Source organism: Anabrus simplex, chromosome 2, assembly GCF_040414725.1.
Source record: "Anabrus simplex isolate iqAnaSimp1 chromosome 2, ASM4041472v1, whole genome shotgun sequence".
NCBI lineage: Eukaryota > Metazoa > Arthropoda > Insecta > Orthoptera > Tettigoniidae > Anabrus > Anabrus simplex.
The window spans coordinates 918457529-918482716 of record NC_090266.1 but is presented as its reverse complement, the minus strand read 5'-3'; the positions used below and the strand labels follow the sequence as shown (position 1 = coordinate 918482716).

Sequence of the window (25188 nt, the reverse complement as noted above, 5' to 3'; positions counted from 1 at the left end):
ATTGGAACTACTTCAGCTGAAGTGGTGATGGCGAGATGCCTACGCACACGTGCTATGCTCAAATATCACACAAATTTGAAGGGAAAGAAACTTGCACACTATCTCTGGAAGTAAAAAGAGAATAGTATTGATTTTAAGAGCCTAAAGAGTGTTGCTTTATTTCTTGTGTCAAAACGAAGGTTTGTATAGATTATGTAGCTTGTTGGATTATCTGGATTTTCGATAATCCAGATCTCTTCTGGTTTCATCTAGACCAGATAAATTACTTTTTCTTCTTCTTCTTTCTTTTATTTTTTACAATTGGCTTTACGTTGCACTGACACAGATAGGTCTTGTGGCTACAATGGGACAAGAAAGGGCTGGGAGTGGGAAGGAAGCAGCCATGGCCTTAATTAACACACAGCCCCAGCATTTGCTTGGTGTAAAAATGGGAAATCATGGAAAACCATCTTCAGGGCTGTGGACAGTGGGGTCAGAAACCACTATCTCGCGAATGCACCCCTAACCACACAGCCAACTTGCTCAGTATGTGTATGTAGTAGTGAGGGAGAAACTAGCTAAAAACGTACTGGTGCTTTTGAAATATTTCTTCTACTTATGATGGAGCATTATGTACTAACACACATGAAGCTTCTACATTGTATGCCAATTCTTACAGCAAAATAATTCCCCAGATGTTTGTAAAATATAGAATACTCGCACATTACAACTGAAATTGTGGAGTAATCCTTGTAATGTCAACCACTCTAAGTACCAGCCTCAGAACAATCCTGAAAGTCAGAAACTGATACTGGAAATTACTTTGCATTAATAATAATAATAATTCATTAGATAATTACTCAAGAACAAACACAAGAATTACAGAAATAAGCGGCCAAAATAGGACTGCAAATATCATTTGAAAAAACAAAGTTCATGACAAACATCATTAATGCCTCTCAAAATATCACAATTAACAATAACATGATATCTTAGACAGATGGCTTTAAATACGTGGGAGAATGGATAACCAACCAACAAGAAAAGGTAGCTATAGATATAAGTGTAAACAAAACGGAAAGGATGTTTCATATGACAAAAAATACATACAATAAGAAATCTCTACCCTGGAACTTGAAATTAAGACATTATCAAACAGTGGCTCTGCCAGAAATCTTATTGCAGCAGAAACTCTTCAGACTTACAAGAATTGGGGATCTTGAAAAATTAGAAAAAGTTGAAAGAAGTATTTTGAGAAAAATACTGGGACCTATAAGAAACAACAGTGCTGAATTTACACTACGATCAAACAGAGAGTTATATTTAAAAGTTGAAAAACTGACAACTCTAATGAGGAAAAGAGGACTCCAGTTTTTTGGACACATTTATAGAATGAATAACAATAGACTAATTAAACAAATCGTCAACTTATTGAACGGTTACAAATCCAAGCCAACCTGGTTCATTGAAATTGAAAACGATATGAAAAACGCTGGAATTAAAATAGATATGATAGAAAACAGAACACGTTTCAGAGAAGTAACACGAAAAACAGGATTTCAGGAGAGAATGAAATTAACAACTGGAAGAAAATGGACTGAAGAGAAAAAGGAACAACATTCTCAGAAAATGAAGGAAGTTTGGAAACGAAGAAAGTTAAATGCAAAGAAAAGTAACCAAAGTTGATTTGTCGAACCCTCAAAAAGGTTATCTGAATAATAATAATAATAATAATAATAATAATAATAATAATAATAATAATAATAATAATGTACTGTTTATCTGCAAGAAGATAACATCACTTGTCAACATCTGAAGAAGAAAGTGGGAAGTATGAAAGGCAAGTCAGAGGTCATACTTACAGATCCTGCAGTGCCAATTTGTAGCGCTGACATGTGAGTAGGAAGTTGTGGAATCAATGAGCTGTACTGTACTGAACTAGGGTCAGCAGATGGCATCATCTACAAGGAAGGAAACAAGTCTTATCATAATACAGTATGTGATCTAAAACTTAGTTTCAAGATCAAGATCAATCAAGAACATTTGTATGTATATATATATATAAAAATATAATACACGAGTTCAATAATTATATAGCACTTTTCTTAGATAATAATTCATTCATTCATTCATTCATTCATCGAAAGAACATCATCATATAAACTGTTACCAACACAGGATTTTAGATAAAATTAAGAATGGATATTTGAAAAAAATATTCAATAAACACATGTGAACACTATCAAGTTAAAAATGATTTACAGGCAAGCATCTATACCCATCATCAATCATGCCCCTTCAGCCTTCAGGGCTAATAATTGCAATAACAAATGCAGGTCTCTCATCCATCATTCAGTCTTTAATACTAGCGAGTTTTTTATCGCAGGGTATATGTTGATGCACAGGAGACATGGAAGGGTAAAATACTTCAGTTGCTTATTGCTGAATAAAACGGCAAGTAATGACAAGAAATTCTTGTTTTAATTCACTGTTTCAAGTGATAACTACTAGACCTCTTATTTTCACGAATTCTTATAAATTGTAAGGTAGAAAGTGCTTTTTGATTTCTACTGGTAGATTTGTGAAAGTTTCACAAAATATCTTGCAATTCGTGATATCGAATAATCCTACACTGTCTAGTAATTTTACACATGTCATTTAAACCTGTTAGTGCTAAGTCGATCAGAAATTCATCATCATGAACACCTCAACCTGCCCGAGTCTGATAAACCCACTCAGGACATTTCTTACTATTTGCTTTTACGTTGCACCGACACAGATAGGTCTTATAGCAATGACGGGATAGGAAAGGCCTAGGAATAAGAAGGAAGCCTTAATTAAGGTACAGCCCCAGCATTTGCCCGGTATGAAAATGGGAAACCACGAAAAACCATCTTCAGGGCTGCCGATAGTGGGTTTCGAACCCACTATCTCCCGGATGCAAGCTCACAGCTGCGCGCCCCTAACCGCACGGCCAACTAGCCTGGTCCACTCTAGATAATACCACCAAATAAAATTTCAAGTAAGTTTATTAGTGATGCTGATATGATGGTCAGAGGAGCCTGCTACTTGCACATAGTGATGGTGGTGCTGATTATTGTTTTAAGATGAAGTACAACTGGGCAAACATCCTCTACCTGCACATATCCCAAATGATGTGGTATATACAGATATGAAGTTCAAGGGCTTGGGTCTGTTTGGTTCTAAATGGGAGGTGCAGTTACAATATATCACCTCTTGCAAGATTTTTCTATTATCAAATAAATTCAGCAAGGCAGTTTTCTGACTAGATTTCATGAAGTGTTACAGCATTAAATGTAAAAGAAAGAAAGGCAATTCATAACCGACGAAGCCCGATAGACATTCGCAAGGCGAGGAAAGAGAAGAGACTTGAGGCTTCCGAGAATTGAGCTAGAAGAAATACAAAGGGAAATACACAAGCAATAAGGACTATGATGCAGTGAATTGAGGTAGGTTATCAGCAGGCCACAAAGAGTTCACGTCCCCGTGGTGAACTGTTACGTTACTCGCGTCGTCATGCGAGGTCAAGAGATTCAATGTACACCAACAAGTTCACAGTCTCTCCCGTGAAGGCAGGAATCGGCGAATACAATTTTTCGCCTACAACCCAAATTCTTCGCAAGGATACATCGCAAACTGTACCATAAGGTCCGAGACTCACGTCAATCAACCCAAGGAATCAATGCAGAGGGGAACTTCTATATTTCACAGATATGACCAGAGCGAGAGGCACCATCCCAATACAATTTGCAGACTTCTGTAAACAGTTCCGATTTTCAAAATCCTTCATCACTACCATTGCGATTCTAGCTCTACAGGGAGGTTCAATCTCAATTTTAGGAACCACACATACGGACCGAACAAAATTATCACTTGGTTCTTGTTTATTTGACTTCTAAAAATGAACAGGCTCATGCCTATTCAAAATTTGTATGGTAATCTTTATCTTTGTGCCAGCCTGCAGATGCTAAGGGAAGAATTTAAAAAATAAAAATAAAATAAATTAAGATAAAATGTATGTTCAGGCTTGATTTGAAGTTTTTAAACAATCGTTTACTTCAAAAATTAAGTTTCCAGAAAAGAACCATAATTTAATTTCACCAATTGCTAAATACACTGACTGACAGAACAAATGCAACACCAAGAAGGAGTGGTCAGAACTTTATGCCAATTGCAGGGTAGACTGACGTCACTGAGGTATGCTCATGATGTGAAATGCGCCGCTGTGCTGCGCACGGCATTTCCAGCAGACAGACGACTTTACGAGGGGTATGGTGATCGGGCTGAGAAGGGCAGGTTGGTCGCTTCGTCAAATCACAGCCGATACCCATAGGGATGTGTCCACGGTGCAGCGCCTGTGGCGAAGATGGTTGGCGCAGGGACATGTGGCACGTGCGAGGGGTCCAGGCGCAGCCCGAGTGACGTCAGCACACGAGGATCGGCGCATCCGCCGCCAAGCGGTGGGAGCCCCGCACGCCACATCAACCGCCATTCTTCAGCATGTGCAAGACACCCTGGCTGTTCCAATATCGACCAGAACAATTTCCCGTCGATTGGTTGAAGGAGGCCTGCACTCCCGGCGTCCGCTCAGAAGACTACCATTGACTCCACAGCATAGACGTGCACGCCTGGCATGGTGCCGGGCTAGAGCAACTTGGATGAGGGAATGGCGGAACGTCTTGTTCTCCGATGAGTCACGCTTCTGTTCTGTCAGTGATAGTCACCGCAGACGAGTGTGGCGTCGGCGTGGAGAAAGGTCAAATCCAGCAGTAACTGTGGAGCGCCCTACCGCTAGACAACGCGGCATCATGGTTTGGGGCGCTATTGCGTATGATTCCACGTCACCTCTAGTGCGTATTCAAGGCACGTTAAATGCCCACCGCTACGTGCAGCATGTGCTGCGGCCGGTGGCACTCCCGTACCTTCAGGGGCTGCCCAATGCTCTGTTTCAGCAGGATAATGCCCGCCCACACACTGCTCGCATCTCCCAACAGGCTCTACGAGGTGTACAGATGCTTCCGTGGCCAGCGTACTCTCCGGATCTCTCACCAATCGAACACGTGTGAGATCTCATTGGACGCCGTTTGCAAACTCTGCCCCAGCCTCGTACGGACGACCAACTGTGACAAATGGTTGACAGAGAATGGAGAACCATCCCTCAGGACACCATCCGCACTCTTATTGACTCTATACCTCGACGTGTTTCTGCGTGCATCGCCGCTCGCGGTGGTCCTACATCCTACTGAGTCGATGCCATGCGCATTGTGTAACCTGCATATCGGTTTGAAATAAACATCAATTATTCATCCGTGCCGTCTCTGTTTTTTCCCCAACTTTCATCCCTTTCGAACCACTCCTCCTTGGTGTTGCATTGTCACTGTCAGTCAGTGTATTTAAGTAAATATTTAAGTCTTTAGGCCTTTTCATTCATGAAATTACCAGTGTTCTTCTCTGGTGTGGCAGTGGGCTCATCAGTTGTTTTCACATGTACTGTATAAATATAGGTATTTGCATGAAACTTAGAATATAATATATTTGAATATTTGATATAATCAGACGATTTTCAGAATATTGTACTAAAATGTTTTGTATCTTTTCAATAAGCTTCTTACACAAATGTTTTGACTGGAACAGTTTCTGTTATTGTATGTAATATTTAAATAAAAATGTTGAGGCATTTTCTATATTATATTTCTACATGATCTATCAGCCCAGATCCATCTCTGGTAGGATTCAGTGTGCAGACTGTACTGCAATTATCTCAAACTGAATGGGCCAATGTTTAACTGCCAGGCTGGCGAAGCGGACAGCACATAGTGCAGTGTTCTGCACGAGCGACATTCAAGACGTTGAGTGAAGCAGGTCCTTCTTCTGTGCATGCACATAAATAGGCATCCCCTTCTCATAGATTTATTTCCTTATGGGAAGAGTTCGTGAGAGAGGAGAGACATCAAAAATTTCACAAAAAGAGTTGTGAAATAACTGTTGTATTATTTATTTATCAAATAATGTTAAATTGTAATGTAATTATAGGAAGTGTTTTGTTCATTATTTAATAAAGCAAAAGTAAGTCAGTCAGTCAGTCAGTCAGTCAGTCAGTCCAGTCAGTCAGTCAGTCCAGTCAGTCAGTCAGTCAGTTTATTTATTTATTTATTTATTTGAGAAAATGTGTTAATACTGTAGATGTACAATAATTTTTTAGTGTACATGGTGGTAATGGTTATTTAAAAAAGGATATTTAATTACTTGGGTTATATGAATGTTATTTCAATCAATACTTAATGAAACAAATATCAATAATTGTTACTTATTTGAGGACCTAAGTGTTAATACTTCAAAGGTAAATTATAACTAATGTACAAGTTAGTCATGAAATTTGTACTATCGCCAGAGTCTATGTAAGAATTGCATGCTGGGCTACCAACTGTAACTGGGAATAGCCTGTTGGTGGTTAATAAATCTATCAATGTACTTAACCTCCGCTATCCACAAGTATCCAGTATCCGGATGTTGTCATGTATCGAGTTGGGGATAGTTGCAGTACTGTGTGAAAGTGACTGAGATAGCAGCAAGAGGAAAGGAACTGGAAATTACCATGCTCCTACACTATTTAGAGATGTCGAGTTTCCAACCAGCCTTGGGCTACGGCTCAACATATACATCGTCATCGTGCCTCAAGTTCTGAGCAGAGTTATTAGTCTGGCAAAGTGAATACACACTGTTATACTGTATGATTAATTAAAAATTAAAAATAAATTATCTCAGCTTACTACTGCTTTACATCTTCTTGTCTTGACTTTTACCATCATTCATAACCACACCACACAAATTTCTTTCACTGATAATGAAGCATTTTATTCACCACTTTCTAAGGTCCCTAGTGACATTTCAAGACAGATGTCGTGATCATGGAATCTGATTTCAAAACTCCCACATGCATTGACTGGGATTTAAATTGTGGTCACCCTGAGAAGCAGCTACCATACCATGCTTCTCTGAGAAACTACTAGGACACAAAACAACAGAAAGAAAAGCAATACAGAAATATCATGAGACAGAAGTTGAAGTTGAAGAAAAAATAAACATTCTAAAAGTTAAACATCCTCTAGCAAGGAACACTACTTGCAAGGTCTATAGTGAATCCTGAGTTAATAGGCTGGTAGGCTGTGTCATACCATCATACAGTCAAAACTAATTCAGTATAAATAACATTAGAAATTACCATTGTTAACTCCACTAGGTTAAAATAGAGTTCTTTAATTAAGCCGAGGTAACAGCGTAGACTGACCACATTGTTGACTGGATAGATCACTTTGCAGAGCATTTAAGTGCTCATGTCTTCTCTCCCTGTTTGTGTGTGTTCGCTTCTAAAATCTCCAAAATTACATCATCTGTCATTTACAATTTGCTTCTGCTATCATGAGTGGATCTTTGAATGAATGAAGAATTGTGAAGATGTGGTGGTGGTGGTGGTGATTTTTGTTTTAGGAGGAAGTACAACTAGGTAATAATACTGCATCAGAAGAAGAGGTACATGATTCATATACAACTATGATATCAGACTTGTTTTATTTTGCAAAAGGCAAATTTTTGTAAAATTTGTGAAGTGAATGCATTTAATGCAGTTTTTAATCTGTAAGACCATTTTAATTTTATGATGATATAAATGTCAAGTAATTGCAACCTACCTACAAATTTCAACATTTTAAAACAAATTCAAATTTGGCAATCTGCCTGCCCCAATGCCACCTGAAAGGCATGGTCTAATGTGTTCACAAACAAATAAATAGCAGTTATTTTTCTCCCAAATGTTTCTCCTCAATGCAGGAGCATAGAGCCACGGTAGAATCATGGCCACCCCTCCTCTGCTCAGTTGGTCGGTCGGAGTGCAAAGCTGTTGGACCACGGACCAGCCATGGCCACTTGTAGGCGGAAGCCTTCTCTGCAACTGCTGTTGCTTAATACGTAATTAGATGGATGTAAATAATAATAATAATAATAATAATAATAATAATAATAATAATAATAATAATAATAATAATCATAATAATAATAATAATTTTTTTTTTTTTTTGCTAGGGGCTTTACGTCGCGCCGACACAGATACGTCTTATGGCGACGATGGGATAGGAAAGGCCTAGGAAGTGGAAGGAAGCGGCCGTGGCCTTAATTAAGGTACAGCCCCAGCATTTGCCTGGTGTGAAAATGGGAAACCACGGAAAACCATCTTCAGGGCTGGCGACAGTGGGGCTCAAACCCACAATCTCCCGATTACTGGATACTGGCCGCACTTAAGCGACTGCAGCTATCGAGCTCGGTAATAATAATAATAATAATAATAATAATAATCAATCATAGACTAGAAGTAAAGCTAGCCGGCCCTGCGGTGTGATGGTAGCGTGCATGCCTGCCTCTTACCTGGGCAATCAAAGTTCAATTCGCAAGCAGGTCAAGGATTTTTACCTAGATCTGAGGGCTGGTTCAAGGTCTAGTCAGCCTATGTGATTACAGAGGACGGTGAGATAACGGCCCCGGACTAGAAAGCCAACAATAATGGCCGAGAGGATTCGTTGTGCTGATCACATGACACCTCATAATATGCAGGTCTTTGGGCCGAGCAGCAGTCGCTTGGTAGTCCATGGCCCTTTGGAGCTGTTGCGTCACAGGTTATTTCTTTTCCGCCCCAAGTACAGCTCATGCTGCCGGAGCCATGATTGCGAATTTAACGACTGGTTTGACAGAAGGTAGTTTGGGTTTAGGAAAGGTTATTCCACTGAAGCTCAGCTTGTAGGATTCCAGCAAGATATAGCAGATATCCTGGATTCACGAGGTCAAATGGACTGTATTGCAATTGACCTATCTAAGGCATTTGACAGGGTAGATCATGGGAGACTACTGGCAAAAATGAGTGCTATTGGACTAGGAAAAAAAAAAAAAAAAAAAGTGACTGAATGGGTGGCTATATTTCTAGAAAATAGAACTCAGATAATTAGAGTAGGTGAAGCTTTATCTGACCCTGTAATAATTAAGAGGGGGAATTCCTCAAGGCAGTATTATTGGAACTTTATGTTTTCTTATATATATATATATATATATATATATAAATGATATGTGTAAAGAAGTAGAATCAGAGATAAGGCTGTTTGCAGATGATGTTATTCTGTATAGAGTAATAAATAAGTTACCAGATTGTGAGCAACTGAAAAATGACCTTGATAATGTTGTGAGATGGACAGGAGGCAATGGTATGATGATAAACAGGGTTAAAAGTCAGGTTGTGAGTTTCACAAGTAGAAAAAGTCCTCTCAGTTTTAATTACTGCGTTGATGGGGTGAAAGTTCCTTTTGGGGATCACCGTAAATACCTAGGTGTTAAAATAAGGAAAGATCTTCATTGGGGTGATCACATAAATATGATTGTTAATAAAGGGTACAGATCTCTGCGCATGGTTATGAGGGTATTTAGGGGTTATAGTAAGGATGTAAATGACAGGGCATATAAGTCTCTGGTAAGACCCCAACTAGAGTATGGTTCCAGTGTATGGGACCCTCACCAGGATTACTTGATTCAAGAACTGGAAAAAATCCAAAGAAAAGCAGCTCGATTTGTTCTGGGCGATTTCCAACAAAAGAGTAGCGTTACAAAAATGTTGCAAAGTTTGGGCTGGGAAGACTTGGAAGAAAGGAGACGAGCTGCTCGACTAAGTGGTATGTAAATACAAAGTATGTTACGAGTGTTATTTTAATATCCACCTATTCAATACAAAGAGATCTAGTAAATTAAGAATTAAATCTTATGATAAAAGGTTACAAGGGACATGTTTCGCCCATTTTTAGGGCATCATCAGCCCCAAACTCAAACTTGAAAGGTGAATAATCAGGATCCTGACTGTTCTTACAAATCGTAAAAAGATGATATCAATGTAGGTTTGTTTAACATAAACTTAATATCCTTGGTTAAAACCGTATTATCAAGCTGCATGTCACAAGTTCACAAGATTACACTCTCTGGAGCACTGAGTCAATGCGCCCAAAACCTGTTGAGGGTGGAGCGATAAACAGCTCAATCTTTATAATGAAGTAGAAATGTGTTTCCTTGAATACTCCTATTGGAGGATAATAAGAAAGTAAAGTTGCTAGACTGTTAAAGATGTTAATTTTGTATGTTAAGATAAGAGCTGTTAGTTGAGAGATGGCATGGAATGACATCAGTAGATGAATATGTTTGAGTGATGTCTTTAAGAGTAGGAAAGATCACAATATGAATATAAAGCTGAAATTCAAGAGGACAAATTGGGGCAAATATTCGTTTATAGGTAGGGGAGTTAGGGATTGGAATAACTTACCAAGGGAGATGTTCAATGAATTTCCAATTTCTTTTCGATCATTTAAGAAAAGGCTAGGAAAACAACAGATAGGGAATCTGCCACCTGGGTGACTGCCCTAAATGCAGATCAGTAATGATCGATCGATTGATTGATTGATTGATTGATTGATTGATTGATTGATTGATTGATTGATTGATTGATTGATCGATCATGATGCAACAGGAAGTTACCAGTAAACAAGTCAGCTGGTGTAACGCCAGAGATGATGCATAGAGTCTGATGATGATCTTTCAAGAAAGAAGCAAGGCATTCTGTTTTTAATTAATATATAGTCTGTTAATAATAGTTTTCTAATTGTACGTATTCTGAAGTAGTTTTAACGGACTGAAGAAGTTACAGGCTACATCGAAAATGAAAAGGAACTGCTTAACAAAGTAAGAGAGGCACCTGTACCTCGTCATCAGTAAGTGCACATTTCTTTTGTTTCACTACGATACCTTGCCTGTTGATCACATCATTTGCACATATGAGAAGTAGAAAGGCCTCACGCTCCCTGTATTTTCTGGTTCATTAACCCAAGTTTCTTGATCTGTATCAGTCTGAATGGGCCATTGTAACATGATGTTAGGCCAATTTTCCACAAACATTTGTTTACACCCGCTAACACCCACACCGAAACTTCTAAATAAAAATCACTATTCCTTCAAACAATGGGGGTTATTTAAGAAATGAATGCTATTTATGGTATCTAAATCAGATGAGGAAAATCACAGTACCTTCTCAAGTTGACCGTGTACTTGAAATTGCACCGAAGCTTTCCACGTCCTCCACCCCCTACCCTGTTTGTGACACCTCACTACACACCTAGTTGCACCTGTGTGCAGGGGTCCTACAATGGTTTTCTGTGTTTTGGATTGCATAATGTGACCCTATGTATCAACATTAAGTGCGAGAGTAGCCACAAAGAAGTACCCTGCCCACTGACTAACATTCTTGTTCACATCAAGTTTAGAGGACCCACCTGCATTCAGTCAGACCAGCGTACAACATTGAGATCTCGAAGGAAATTCATGGCCATAAGGATGTTGTCCATCGTCTTTCATCTCATTCACTCAACAATAAACAATCTGCTCAAATTTACAACAACACTACAGCTACATGCAATTACTGAACAGGAGTGGGGACCACTTCACTACTAGAAACAACCAACACATCTGTCAAATTCCCACCCTTGTATTTGGTAGTTTTTAAAGAGAATTCAGTGTAAACCCTCACCACAGAGATGCCTCTTGTATGTTGGTTGTCACTCTTGTAGCCATGGATGTGTGTAGTAGGAGCCAACTGGCAGGCAAACTGTTCCTGGGTCAAACACATCCCACAGAAACATCAACAAGGCATACAGTTAGTACATACACAAGCCAGGCTCTACAACATTTCCCTGAACCAGTAATGATACACTTAAACATGCTCTGCTTGCTGCAACCTATACACATCTTACATACTTCTCAAGCAAATGAAAGAACACTTAGAACTTCATCTTTTAACACTGTACAGTAATCTTCAAACTGACCATAAATACTATCACAAAGTTCCTGCAGAATCCACCATTTTTCTCGCGCTACCATTGAGTGACATACCGAGAACATCTTTTGTAAACAGTCTGCATTAACCTCTAAAGTGATCCTTATTTATTTATTTATTTATTTATTTTATTTTATTTTATTTAGAGTATGGCATTTAGTGGGCGGAGCATCCAAGGACATATTCGGCTTGCCTGAGGTCGAAGTCCATGGGTGGCCTGCGTGTCTGAGTCTTGACTTGACTTATTTGCTGTATCTCCTAAGTGGAGCATAGGGCATCAACGAACTTCTGCCACCGGACTCTGTTCTGCGCCATCGTCCTGATCTCTGTCCAGGTCTTTCCTCCTTTCTCCATCCATTCTGCTATTACACTCCTCCTCCATGTGTTTCTTGGTCTGCCTCTTCTCCTGCTACCTTGTGGGTTCCATTCCAGGGCTTGTCTTGCTATGTTGTCTTTATCTCGCCGTAATGTATGCCCGATCCACTTCCATTTCCTACGACGCATCTCAATATCAATGGGTGTTTGATGGTTTTTTTTCCATAGTTCTTCATTGGAGATTACTTGTGGCCACCATATCCTCAGGATATTCTTCAAACTTCTGTTCACAAATGTTTGAAGTCTGCTAATCAGTTGTTTGTTAGTCTGCGTGTCTGAGTGCGAGATTATTATGATAACGAGATACGGAGAAGGTGAAGCACAGTATCAGCACATAGCCTACCCTACTCACGACGAATAACACCAAGGGGTCTGCTCAAGGCTTAATGCCTCCATCTGACAGAGGAATCCCCATTAACAGTGCCATATGCCATGCAATCTAGTTATTACAAATTGTATACCACCATCTCATCTACCCTGACAGCCAACAATGGGACCCGAACCAGCTAACGACGGTGTCGCACCGTACAGTACTGACGTCTTAATGTGGGCTTTGATGAATTCATGTGTCACAATCATAGAATGGGGAAATTATGAAAATCCTGTCATAGTAACAGCACTACATATATAAGATGAAAAGACAACTTTTGGACACCTTTGATATCATCTAAATGTCTGACCACCTTCTTTTGGGCCCTTCAAGGTTTGCTAGGACACAACAGTTCATCGATGCTGTGAAACAAAGAATTCAGCAAAATCCTGTGGGGAAAAAAAAAAGGTAATTGTCTAGAGAGATGAATAGCATCAAGGGTGCTAATAAGTGGCCTTGGTCTGATGATGATGATGATGATGATGATGATGATGACGACTCTTGTTGTTTTAAGGGGCCTAACATCGAAGGTCATCAGCCCCTAATGGAACGAGATGGACGACATGATATATGATAGTTAAAATTTTAAAATGTATCCACTGACTAGGGTTAAAAAAATGGTGATGAAGAAAAATGAGTGTGAGATTAAAACAATCAGTGGATCTAATTCACAATGCCTTATTTTCTAATAAAATAACAGAAAATACAGGAAACAAAGGAATAAGGCATTGCCTGGTAGTACAGATATATACATAATTTATGTTGCACGTTAAAATAACACATTAAAATACGCAACACAAACTAAAATGAAGTCAATGGGATAAAAGCACATTTGACACAAATACACTAGGACAAAGGACATCATTACACATGATAAAACAAACAACTATCCCTCATAAAGCGGATAACGAGGTCTGCTGACTGCTCGTCATCTCACAAGATAAGGGAAATAGTACTCGGGAGGTTAAGACTAGAACGCAGATCGACCAGGTCCACACATTCCGTAAGGATGTGTACCACGGTAAGATGATCGTCGCAAGTACACACCGGAGGGGGTTCTCCTTTCAATAGATGGGAGTGAGTCAGGATACCGTGGCCGATCCGAAGACGACATAATACCACTGCTTCTCTCCTACAGGTCCAAAGGGAAGTCCTCCATACCTTCGTAGTACCTTTAACCGCTCTCAGCTTATTTGGAAGAGGAGTGGCCTGCCACTCCATCTCCCAGTGCGACATAACTAGATGTCTCAGCTGAGAGCGAATATCACCTGCTGGAACCTTGAAAGGCAATGGGGGCAGTATAACTGCCTCCTAGGCGGCCTTATCTGCTAACTCGTTTCCCTCTACACCCATGTGGCTTGGGAGCCACAGAAACGCGATTCTGGTGCCGGCATCTGAACACCCGGCCGGCAGGTCCTGGATCTTTAGTAAACTCGATGCAATTATCAAGGCTGTTTAAGTAAGTTAGTATGTCTTCACTATTGTTGCAGCTTTTGTCTATTATTGCTAGTGTGTCATCGACATAGCGTAGCCAAAGACACAAACCATTAATGCTGTTTGTTATTTTACTATTTTCGAGGTTGTCCATATAAATTTCGGCGAGTATTCCCAAAATGGGATCACCCATGGCTAGACCTTCTTGTTTGTATATCATATTATTGAACGTAAAGTAATTGTTATGAAGGACGAAAGTTAGTAATTGTAAGCATTCTTCTATTTCTAACTGACTTAAGGTGCTGTGTTTAGAAAGATTAGTTCGTATGATTTCGATAGTTTTTTTAGCGGGAATGTTCGAGAACATATTGGTAATGTCAAATGTGCTGAATGTAACAGTTCATATATCGGTCAAACTGGTAGAAGCTTTGCAATTAGATATGCAGAACATTTCAATGCCCAAAAGCACAATAAACACTCAGCCATGAGCATCCATATGAAAGACACCGGACAAAGCTTTACCACAATCGAACAGGATCTCCAAATTTTAAAAAGACTAGATAAAGGCAGGCTCATGACCGAGTTCGAAAATTTATACATTTTTTTGGACCAAAAATATAATAAGAATAAAAATTTAAATGATCCAATAGACAACCGAAGCCCTCTTTACGAACAATTAATATTTTCGCTCAATAGTTTAAATCTGAAAGACAAAAGACTTGTTAACGTCCTCAAAACAAGCTCTCCAAGCACCCCCACTAAGCCGCTCAACTCATCACGCCCCTATTCTCCCTCCAATACACACAACTCCTCCCCAAGCGCCAATCACATACCCACAGCCCCGCCTTCTCAAATCCACTCCCCTCCTCTAAGACGTCACACGTACAACACGAGGAGCAGGACATTAGTGACAGCCAGTGCTCCACAAACCTCCTAACAATTAGGTAACAGCTCAACAGCTTTCAAGGTAAGTTTTAACTTTCACATCTTTCATTTCTCAATGATTTCCCCTTTTCTTCTCTTTTTCCGTCATTTCACTTAACTAATTAAGACAAATCCTCCATTTTCAGATTTCCCTCACATGTAGGACAGCTCAAACACCTATTGCACTGCACAACATTTTCGACTGTTGCCCATTCAACCAACAACTGACTTTCCCACACTTCAACAACAAAATATACGCAAACCTTTAGTCAACTAGGAAGAACCTAATGATGTTTTTAACTATCTTCATTTGAAGCCGGTGTTGTTTTAACTCTGTCTTAGCACAGCCTCATTTTATAATCAACAAAAGCTGTTCACTTGCACTGTGCACTCCATTCAAATAGAGAGTGACCAACTGAGTTGACTACCTCATGAATCCTAGGGCGAATTATTTTGGTTGGAGCCAAATTACAAATAGACAAATTGGAATGTTTTACCTCATCAATTTTAACAATTATAAATAAGTGTACAGTAATTATAAATTGTGTTTTATTTTGCCAACATTTGTATATACTACGTAGAACTACCATCGAACTCAATATCATATAGACTTTGATTACTTTCATTTTTATACTGTGCATATGATGGCCTCATTTTAATATTAAGAAACCACTAGCGTATTTTACTATGTGTAACTAGTCTATTGTTATTTCCTTTAGGATAGGACTTTGTACGTGTTTTTTAATGTATTCTTTCTTACATATTATGTTCATAATTTCCAACCAGACGTCTGGTTTAATTTTGAGGTGCTTTGATATGACTGATGATGCCCCACATGGAGGGCGAAACATGTCTCCATTTTAACGATGTTTAACAAAAAATGTTAACATCCTGTAAAGTATTGAATAGGTTGGAGTCCAATAAATTCTCTTATATTATTATTGAGATTCTTTCAATACGGAAAATAAAATTATTTTCATTACTTGTAATACCCGAAATACGTCGAAGCTTAGTCCACACTTGAGATGACGGAGTATGTGACGTCATACATGACACATATCTCTCCCACGAAGCCTTCTTACTTTGGCGAATAAGATCTCGCGCGTTAGCGCGGAGTTTCTTAAATGTTACGAAGTTGACCACAGTAAAGTTTATGAGCGCGACTGCGTTCTTTGATAGCTGCTGCTATATCTTCGTTCCACCAAGGAACGAGTTTTCGGCGAGGAGTCCCCGAGAAGAACAGAATGGACTTCTCAGCAGCAGCAAGAATAACTTGGGTGATATAAGTTATTTCCTCGCCGACGGTCTGCCTGATATTGTCAAAGACAGCTAGTGATGTGTACTTCGGCCAATCAGCATGTTTAAGAATCCATCGAGGGGGAGCCTCGACGGAGTTTTGTTTCAACAAAGTAAGGATGATGGGAAAATGGTCTGTCACAGAGATCATCGTGCGTATTCCACCAAAACGGCGGAACCAACGTTCGGCTGCATAGACTTACGTCTATGCGAGAATATGTGCCATAACGTACACTGAAGTGAGTTGATTCCCCTGTGTTCAAAATACATAAATCCAGCTCTGTTACTAATCTTTCCAGCTCTCGTCCCCGGGGGCAAGGCATCTCCGAGCCCCATATGGGGTGATGGGCGTTAAAATTTCCCAATAAGAGGAAGGGAAGCTGATCTATAAGATCAGTGACATCATTTATGTTAAGAGGCTGGCCTGGTGGAAAATAAACGTTACACACTGTTGCTATGACAGGCAGCAGTACCCACACCGCAACTGCTTCCAGTGGGATCCTTAGAGGAACCTCTTCGCTATAAGTATCAGAACGGACAAAAATACCCACGCCACCAGATGCCCAATGGGCATAATATCGTTCTGTCGAGTCTAGTCCGAAACTTCTCAAGACCGTATGATGACCTGGTCTGAAGTTTGTCTCCTGAATACAAACTATACTCGCTGCATATTCACTAATGAGCTGACGTAGCTCAGCAAAATGCCCGTCATAACCGTTACAATTCCACTGTAACAGTGCCATAGAGTGAGCGCGCGCGTGTGTGTGTGTGTGTGTGTGTGTGTGTGTGTGGACTTCTGAGGTTCAGGTTAGAAGCAGCGTAATGCTACCAAACCTACATGGCGCAGAATCAGGCCCTCGAGGTGGAGGGCATAAGGCCCCATTCGTAGGAGAAGTGGAAGAACGCCTGGTAAGGGCGCTCTTCTTCCCCGCCGTCGATTCTTGTTTAGACGGGCTAGGAGGTAATTTCCCAGCCCTGGTCGATGATGCCGCCTCCGCCAGCTTAGGCGCGGCCTTCGCCGACATTGTGGGGAAAGGAGACGTTGTCTTCTTCCCCTTCTGTGCTGGCGTAGGTTTCTTAGCCGGCACAGTCTTATTGGTGGTCGAAGGCCGGGATGGACCCGCCTTTGAGTTCGTTCTCTTTGCAGCGTTGCTCCCAGGAGCAAATGCCGCCTTGGGCACAGCGATCTTCTGGATGGGTGTTCCAGGGTCTTGATCTGGATCTTCTTCTCACTCAGATAGGTCGGACAGTTCCGATCGAGGAGAATGAAGACCAGAGCAGTTAGTGCACTTGTACGGAGGTGTGCGCTCCTCCGTGCCGTGAGCTACTTTCCCCACATGTACCACACACAGACTGATTCGAACAATGAGATACCATGTGTCCGAATCTCTGGCACTGATAGCATCGCATAGGAGGCAGAATGTACGGCCTCACATCGCAACGATAGGTTGACTTTCTCTGGCAACACTGACGATTTGAAGGAGACTACGAACGCACCCGTGGCAATGTCTTCACCGTTGACTTTGCATGTGATACGCCGGACGTGGGTCACACCACGGTGCTTCATGTCTTTCATCAATTCATTGTCAGTGTTCAGAACGAGATCACGGTGGAAAATAACTCCATGCACCAGATTCAAGGTTTTGTGCTCTTCCACTCTGACGGGGATGTCGCCAAAGTGGTCGCACTTAAGCAACCGATCTACTTGGAGCGCAGTGCTCGTCTTTAGAAGCAAACCACCATTGCGCATTTTCTTAAGGTCCTCAAGTTCACCGTATACACCTTCAATGTGGCGACTAAATAGAATCGATTTCACCAGCTTGAAATCGTGCCCATCGGTTCTGGTAGCAACCAAGAACCTAGGGAAGCTGGAACCCAGACTAATACGCTGCACTTGTTCCCAAGGGGTTGCCCCCCTTAGGGAATCAAATGTTAAGGACTCGTGTAGCGAACTACCCAAGGTGGCAGGCGAAAGTGGTTTCGACGCCATGCCTGAAATCATCCTCCCCGAATGCCACCCACTCCGATCAGGGGTCTCTGTAGCCGAACCAAGCAGCCAAGGCAATACCCACCTGGTCATAGCCGGTACTGCCCAGGGTCCGATGTTGGACGATGCCTAATACGGGAGGACTGAGGCAATGAGCACGAGGACTACCTTCCTCCAGTCACTCACAATAGCATGTTACCCATAGCGTGTACAGAGCACGAAGTATAAGTAAAAATAAATAAATATAATTAATGTCCTGGCATTCGGCTGTGCAGGGACCTGTGTTGTCAGGCGGATACTACTGCCCGGGTACATGACACTCCCACACGCCGCTTCCTGGGTGGTCACTGACATGGGCTTTCGAGCGTAGTTGCACACGTAGAAGCTCCATCGCCGAGCAGCACGCGCACAAAAAATTTTGAAATGGTCTACAACTGACCCTCGGAAAAACAATAAAAAATAGAGAGGACCGTGGCCACATGACCCTTTTATTCACCTTATACGACAGGCAGGGATTACCGGTGGATGTATTCAGCCTCTCCCATCCACAGGAGGTCCAACACATTATATCAAACCGTAATCCATGTCCGCGCCTAGGTCGCCCCTTTTAGTCGCCCCTTACGACAGGCAGGGGATACCGCAGGTGTATTCTACATGTGCGTCCCCCACCTGCAGGGGGTGACCTTGGTCTGAAAGCACTGGGATTTTTCTAATGAGACAATGAAGAAACCGAGACCTACTTAAGCAGTACGTGCAACAAAGTCATCAGAAAATTCTCTTTATTGACAAAAAAGTTTTCCCAATGGAAGAGCACTTTAACAGTCAAAATAAAAAGTGCTCATCATTTGGCATTACAGATGGTTTGCAGGAGAGATGCATGAACTGTTCTGTTGTACAACCCTTTAATCAAACTTTGTACAGTAGGAGGAACTGGAGTTACAAATAGGACTCTGTTCCAAACTACTCAAGAATGGTTGCAATCAAATGTTCTCAACTTCATTTTCGTTGCATTTTTCCTCTTTCTTCTTTACGTCGCACTGACACAGATAGGTCTTACGACGATGATGGAACAGGAAAGGGCTAGGAGTGGGAAGGAAGCAAGCATGGCTTTAATTAAGATAAAACCGGGTGAGTTGGCCATGTGATCAAGGGCACACGGCTGTGAGCTTGCAATACGCTGGCAACCAGGAATGAGTTAACTGGAAAATTTATAATGTCCAATAACGGACCATTTATATTGGTATTATAAATTTACTCATTCGGGACAAATATTTCATATTCCCTGTGGGAATCAACATCTATATCATCGTGTGAGCTTGCATCCAGGCATAGCCGACTATAGTTACAAACCAGAGTCATGTATAAAAAAAATAAGTTTGGCAACGTCCAGTGGAGGCCAAGGTGAAAGTGCGGGATCTATCCGTGCATGTTGATGTCTAGTGAACTTCGTCTCGTGTTTTGTTTGAGTATATATAACAAGGTAAGTGATAGAACAAAAATATGTAGAGCCTATTATCGAAATAATGTGAAGGCTAAGCAGGGCTGAATAACTCAGTCCGGTGGTATTTGAAGGTGCTCAAATACGTCAGCCTCGTGTCGGTAGATTTACTGGCACGTTAAAGAACTCCTCCGGGACAAAATTCCAGCATCTCGGCGTCTCCCAAAAACCGTAAAAGTAGTCAGTGGGACGTTAAATCAATAACGTTATTATTTGTGAAGTTGCGGACTGAATTTGGCTTATTAATAAAACGTTTCGTGTATTTGCAGATGCCCAGAAAATTTGTGTTCCCATGTATCATAACAACTATAGCATTAAAAACGGTTTTGTTACCTCGTTTAGGTTTCCTTCAGACGAGGAATTAAAACAAGAATGGATTTATCATTTTAAACGGGATAATTGGGAACCTGAGAAGGATTCAGTCGTATGTATAAAACATGTCACACACAAAAGTTTTTCAACGGGGGATAAAATTTGCGATAGTAAAGTCAACGTAACCATACTACCACCTAAAATTAATGAGCTTGTCCCTGATGCATGTTCAATTATTTTCCCAAATCTGCCAAAATATTTAACATCAAAAAGTATTAAAAGAAAAGATCCTGATGGTAGAAGCCTGGAAATGTATAGTAGGGTAAACAAGATATGCCAAACGTAACCCATTTACTCAAAATTCACCAAGATATGAATGTCACTGTATATGTTAATAGTTTTCAGGTGTTGGTAAAAGAAATGACATGTTTAACATGGTAAAATACTAAAATATCAAAGTGGTCTCAACTAAATACATATTTATTAAATTATGTAGGAACCACTTCTTGTAATGTTAGTGTTAAATGTGTACAAATAAATCTATTAAAATGCTTCGCAATCTCATACAGTATCATGAGGTAAGCAGTGAAAGCACACTCTTTGTCTTACCTCATATTTTTAAGGGAACATTTCCAACTTTGCACTAAAAGGGCTGGGCTGAGTGACTCAAACGGTTGAGGCGCTGGCCTTCTGACCCCAACTTGGCAGGTTTGATTCTGGCTCAGTCCAGTAGTATTTGAAGGTGCTCGAATACGTCAGTCTCGTGTCGGTAGATTTACTGACACGTAAAAGAACACCTGGGGGACTAAATTCTGGCACATAGGCGTCTCCAGAAACCGTAAAAGTGGTTAGTGGGACGTAAAGCATATAACATTATTATTAAAAATTAAATAATAATGTTATATGCTTATTATTATTATTATTATTATTATTATTATTATTATTATTATTATTATTATTATTATTATTATTAATTGCACTAAAAGGAAGAAGAGTTACTCAAAACGTTTTATTTGGAACTGGGAAAAAATTATTTAATGTCAATAAAGTTTCAAAGTGATAACTTAGAAAGAAGGTTTAGCCAGTACTTATAGCTTATTAGTTGTAACTACAATGTTACTGCACTTCAAGTTCTAGAAAGTGAGATGAAAATTACGGTTAAGGGTGTTCTAGGGTTGCGATGGTGGCGGTGATGGTATGGGAAAGTGAGGTTCGGCTGTAGCCAATTAGAAACGTCTGATTCCATCAAGACAGATTCTATTGGGCTCAGTACGGAAGTAATAAACAAGTTAGACTCACTTTTATCATGCGATTTTTTTTGTGTGGGCATTTTGAGATGTCAGGGGTGATATGCTGTACATTTCTGGGTACACACTAAGGACAATATCCAGAAGGATAAGCCGTGACACTTGTTTACGTCTCCTGCAGATTAATGAAACAGGTAATCCGTATTTTGAAGTATTTCAGAGAAGCGGGTTAGTGGTGCCATCACATTGCGTTGTATGTGTCTGCAGAACAGTGGTATATGAAGATTACCTGGATTGTGAAAATTATAAAGAATTTCTGTTCTCTCTATCCTGAGCTGTTTTGGGAAGAGATGACAATGAACAGTTCTGGTTTGAACGCTGTCATTGTGGGCATGACAATAATGGTGCTACAGATTGTGTATTGTCCACATTTTCCAATGTCATCTTAAATAAGTGTGGAAAGCAGATGAAGAACACGAGTTATGTCAGCAGTGAGGATAAAAACATTAATCGGAGGGAGCTGTCAACGCTCCACAATAATGGAGCTTGAGAGTATTGTTCTTAAGTGTTTTGTTTTTATTCATATTATATGTGTATTTCTAACTTCAGTGAATGCATTTACTGATATGTGATACAAAAAGTGTGCATTTATCATGATCATCATGTTGGTCTATATGTGGTGAATATGGGTGAAGTAATTCAAAGTCGGACACGCCCCCTTTTCTCTCGGCCTCCACTAGACAGACAGGTACAGCGTTGCCAAGCGTACCTTCTGGCTTTAACTGTAGATGGCTCTGATCCAGGAATCCCACTGTTGGCAGCCCTGAAGATGGTTTTCCGTGTTTTTCCTATTTTCACACCTTAATTAAGGCCAATTGTCAAATTGTAAAATAGGTTAAAATAATTGTTCTGTTAGATAAATTTATTCATACAGTAAAAATACTTTAAACAATGAAATTTTAAGCATATAATAATCAATTTTTACTGGGAAGCTAAGGTCTACAAATATGATGAAATTATAAAGCTGTCAATTAAGGGAATAGTCTGGTAAAAAATGAAACTTTTTCCCTAATTTATCAATTAGTCTCAAATTTTAAACATATAATTTGTAAGTATTATTAAACATAGATACAAACATACAACTCAATCAAACAGTTTGAGAATTTTTTGTTTTTTTCAAGGGTTTTTTGAAAATTATCTTTTTATAGTAAATTTACTTTAATGTGTTTGAAAAATTTAAGACAGTATCTCATAATATAGTCAAACAGTTTTGCGTAACATTTTCTGGGTATCTTGTGGTGACCTTTAAATTCATTTTCAAAATTTTGAATCTTTTTATGGAAATAATTACAACATTATATTTATCAATATTTAGTTTGAAAATTATTATTTTTTCAATATGATAAGTGAGACTGTTAGAACTATTAATAGGAGTCATCTCTAAATTTTTTATCCAATTTGGAGAATATTTACTATTTAAATGTTAAATTTCACAAAGTAAAGATAAACTCAGTCAAAGTTACACAACACAATTGTCTGCCGATCCTTGCTCTAAAATCCACCTGGGATGTATGCTGTTCCTTCTTTTCTCTTTCTAGTTTCCTCAACCACTTTTCTAGACAAACCAAACCTATTTCTTATTTGTGCAGTTACACTCTCCTTGAAACATTTACAACACAGTGCATTTTTATACAGGGATCTCAGAACAAACATCTTCTGCGTGGTTTGGAGACCACCTCCTAGTAGTTAGCATTTCTTTTGCTCTCTGTTTTAGTGCAGTTTTACCTCTTGACTTTCTTTAAGCATGATTGAACACTGAGTGACAGAAATAACACCACCGAAACACACTTCTGACAAGCTTGTTTACAAACGACTTCAAAGAACTTATGATCACAGAGCATAAATAAATACCTGCTTCTCAAAGAACACATACATATTCAACAGGTACCCAGAATGCTCATGGCACCAGATTTATTTTTCAGACCAAACAAGTAACATTGTAACAACTGTCATATGATGCCATGCCCACTCCTCAGCTGCAGGCTAGTATTTACTTCTATTTTTTCTACATTTCTCTTTCAAATTTCACAAAATCCTTTTGTACTCTGAAAGCACATACATGAATGAACATATTTAAGAGAAAAAAAATCACAAAAATTTTAAAATTTTACGTTAAAAACTGACATTTTATTTTTGGTCGGGCACCAATTCATTTTTAGAGTCCAGTAAAGTATATGATTACTTTTCATTAGTCAGCTTCGGTGACTTCTTAAATAGTTCTAGGAGTAGTTTGTTAAATATGGTCATTTAATTCCAATAACAACAAATTTCATTTACTTGTACTGTATAAATAATTTTTCCCTTATTGGATGATTTGGAAGGGTTTCATTATCAACAAATATATTAATGTACACCAGATTGTGAAACACAGGACTTAGACAAATATGGAAAGATAGGGGGACAGAATAGGATAAATCTGAATAAGGTATAATAGGCATCCAACAGAGGATCCTCCCAGTTCCTGACTGCGAGGCAGCCTGGGGGTGGAGATACAAGATAAGGACCGATTGCATCCTATGTCAGCAACCTGTCATTGGCTGCAACAATATTTCTCAGTAGTTTACATTTTCACACTCACAAAGCTTTGTGAATATGTTTCATATGAGTTAGTGTCCCAATCTTGGCATGAAACATACGTCCACATGGAGGGTGGAACTGAGCTTGACAGAACTTCCGTGCTTGTCATTTATCCTCATCGCGCCGCCGTCGTTCCCCTTCAAATCCCAAAACGGATGTACAAACAGTGTGGCGCCAAAATGTACGATTCTCAGCAAGCGTATCCCAAGACTGAGTTCATCATACAGGAGTTGACGAGGAAGCCTGGTTTCACTCATGCGACGGATGTGCCCTATCCATCTGAGACGGTAGCCTCAATGCTTATAGCATGTGCTTTCTCAAGAACTGCAAGACTGGTGACACAGTCCTCCCATTTGATGTTCGAGATGGGTCTAAGTTTTTGCAAACAGAAGTGCTCTAGCTTTTTGATATCCTGACGGTAGAGGGTCCACGTTTCACAACCGTAAAGTAGAGGTGATATGACAACAGCATGGTAAACCTTGATCTTGGTGTGCATTGTAATGAAGACACGACGGGATTAACGTCCAAATGCTGAGTGGGCAGCACCAATTCTTGTGAGCAGTTAACATTTGTGAGAGGACACTTCCTAGATATAAAAAGTGGTCGACCTGCTCCAGTGGAGTATCTGCAATGGAGATATAGATAGGTGGGAGGTTCGATCCAGGTACAGGCTGTGAGAGAACTTTGGTTTTCTGAACATTAATGGAGAAATCAAAGTGATCGCAAGCACTCTTGAAACAACTGACCGACTGTTGCAGCTCCTCAGGTGTGAGAACAGGTGCAGCAGTGCCATCTGCATACTGAAATTCCTTAACAGAGGAAATCTTAGTAAGCTTTTTGGAGCAAAGTCTAGCCAGATTCAACAGTCCCCCATCAAAGCGGTATTTGACCTTTACACCTTGGCTGTCTGTAGATGTTCCATACAGCACGGCAGCTAGGTAAAGAGTGAGGAGTGTTGGAGCAAGCACACATCCTTGTTTCAATCTATGAGTGATTGGAAATAGATTAGAGATGATATTTTGATGAACGACTTGCCCAGACTTGTTATCATGAAGAGCCTTGAATAGATCTACAAAATGCTGTGGACAGCCAAAGTGTTTCAGTATTGTCCACTGGTCTCGGGACTGAGTCAAAAGCCTTTTCCAGATCATAGAACACTAGGTATAAAGGAGTCTGTTGCTGATGATGATGTTTGTTGTT

The 25188-nt window shown here is 40.0% G+C and overlaps 1 protein-coding gene across 1 annotated transcript in view; it reads right to left on the bottom strand.

Moving 5' to 3' along the window:
• The window catches only part of shep (alan shepard), a 775961-nt gene that overhangs the window by 26636 nt on the left and 724137 nt on the right, over positions 1-25188 (bottom strand). Inside the window, exon 9 of the mRNA XM_067139545.2 lies at positions 1842-1940. Within this exon, the coding sequence (XP_066995646.2) occupies positions 1842-1940 (99 nt within the window). The remainder of the gene's footprint in view (positions 1-1841; positions 1941-25188) is intronic.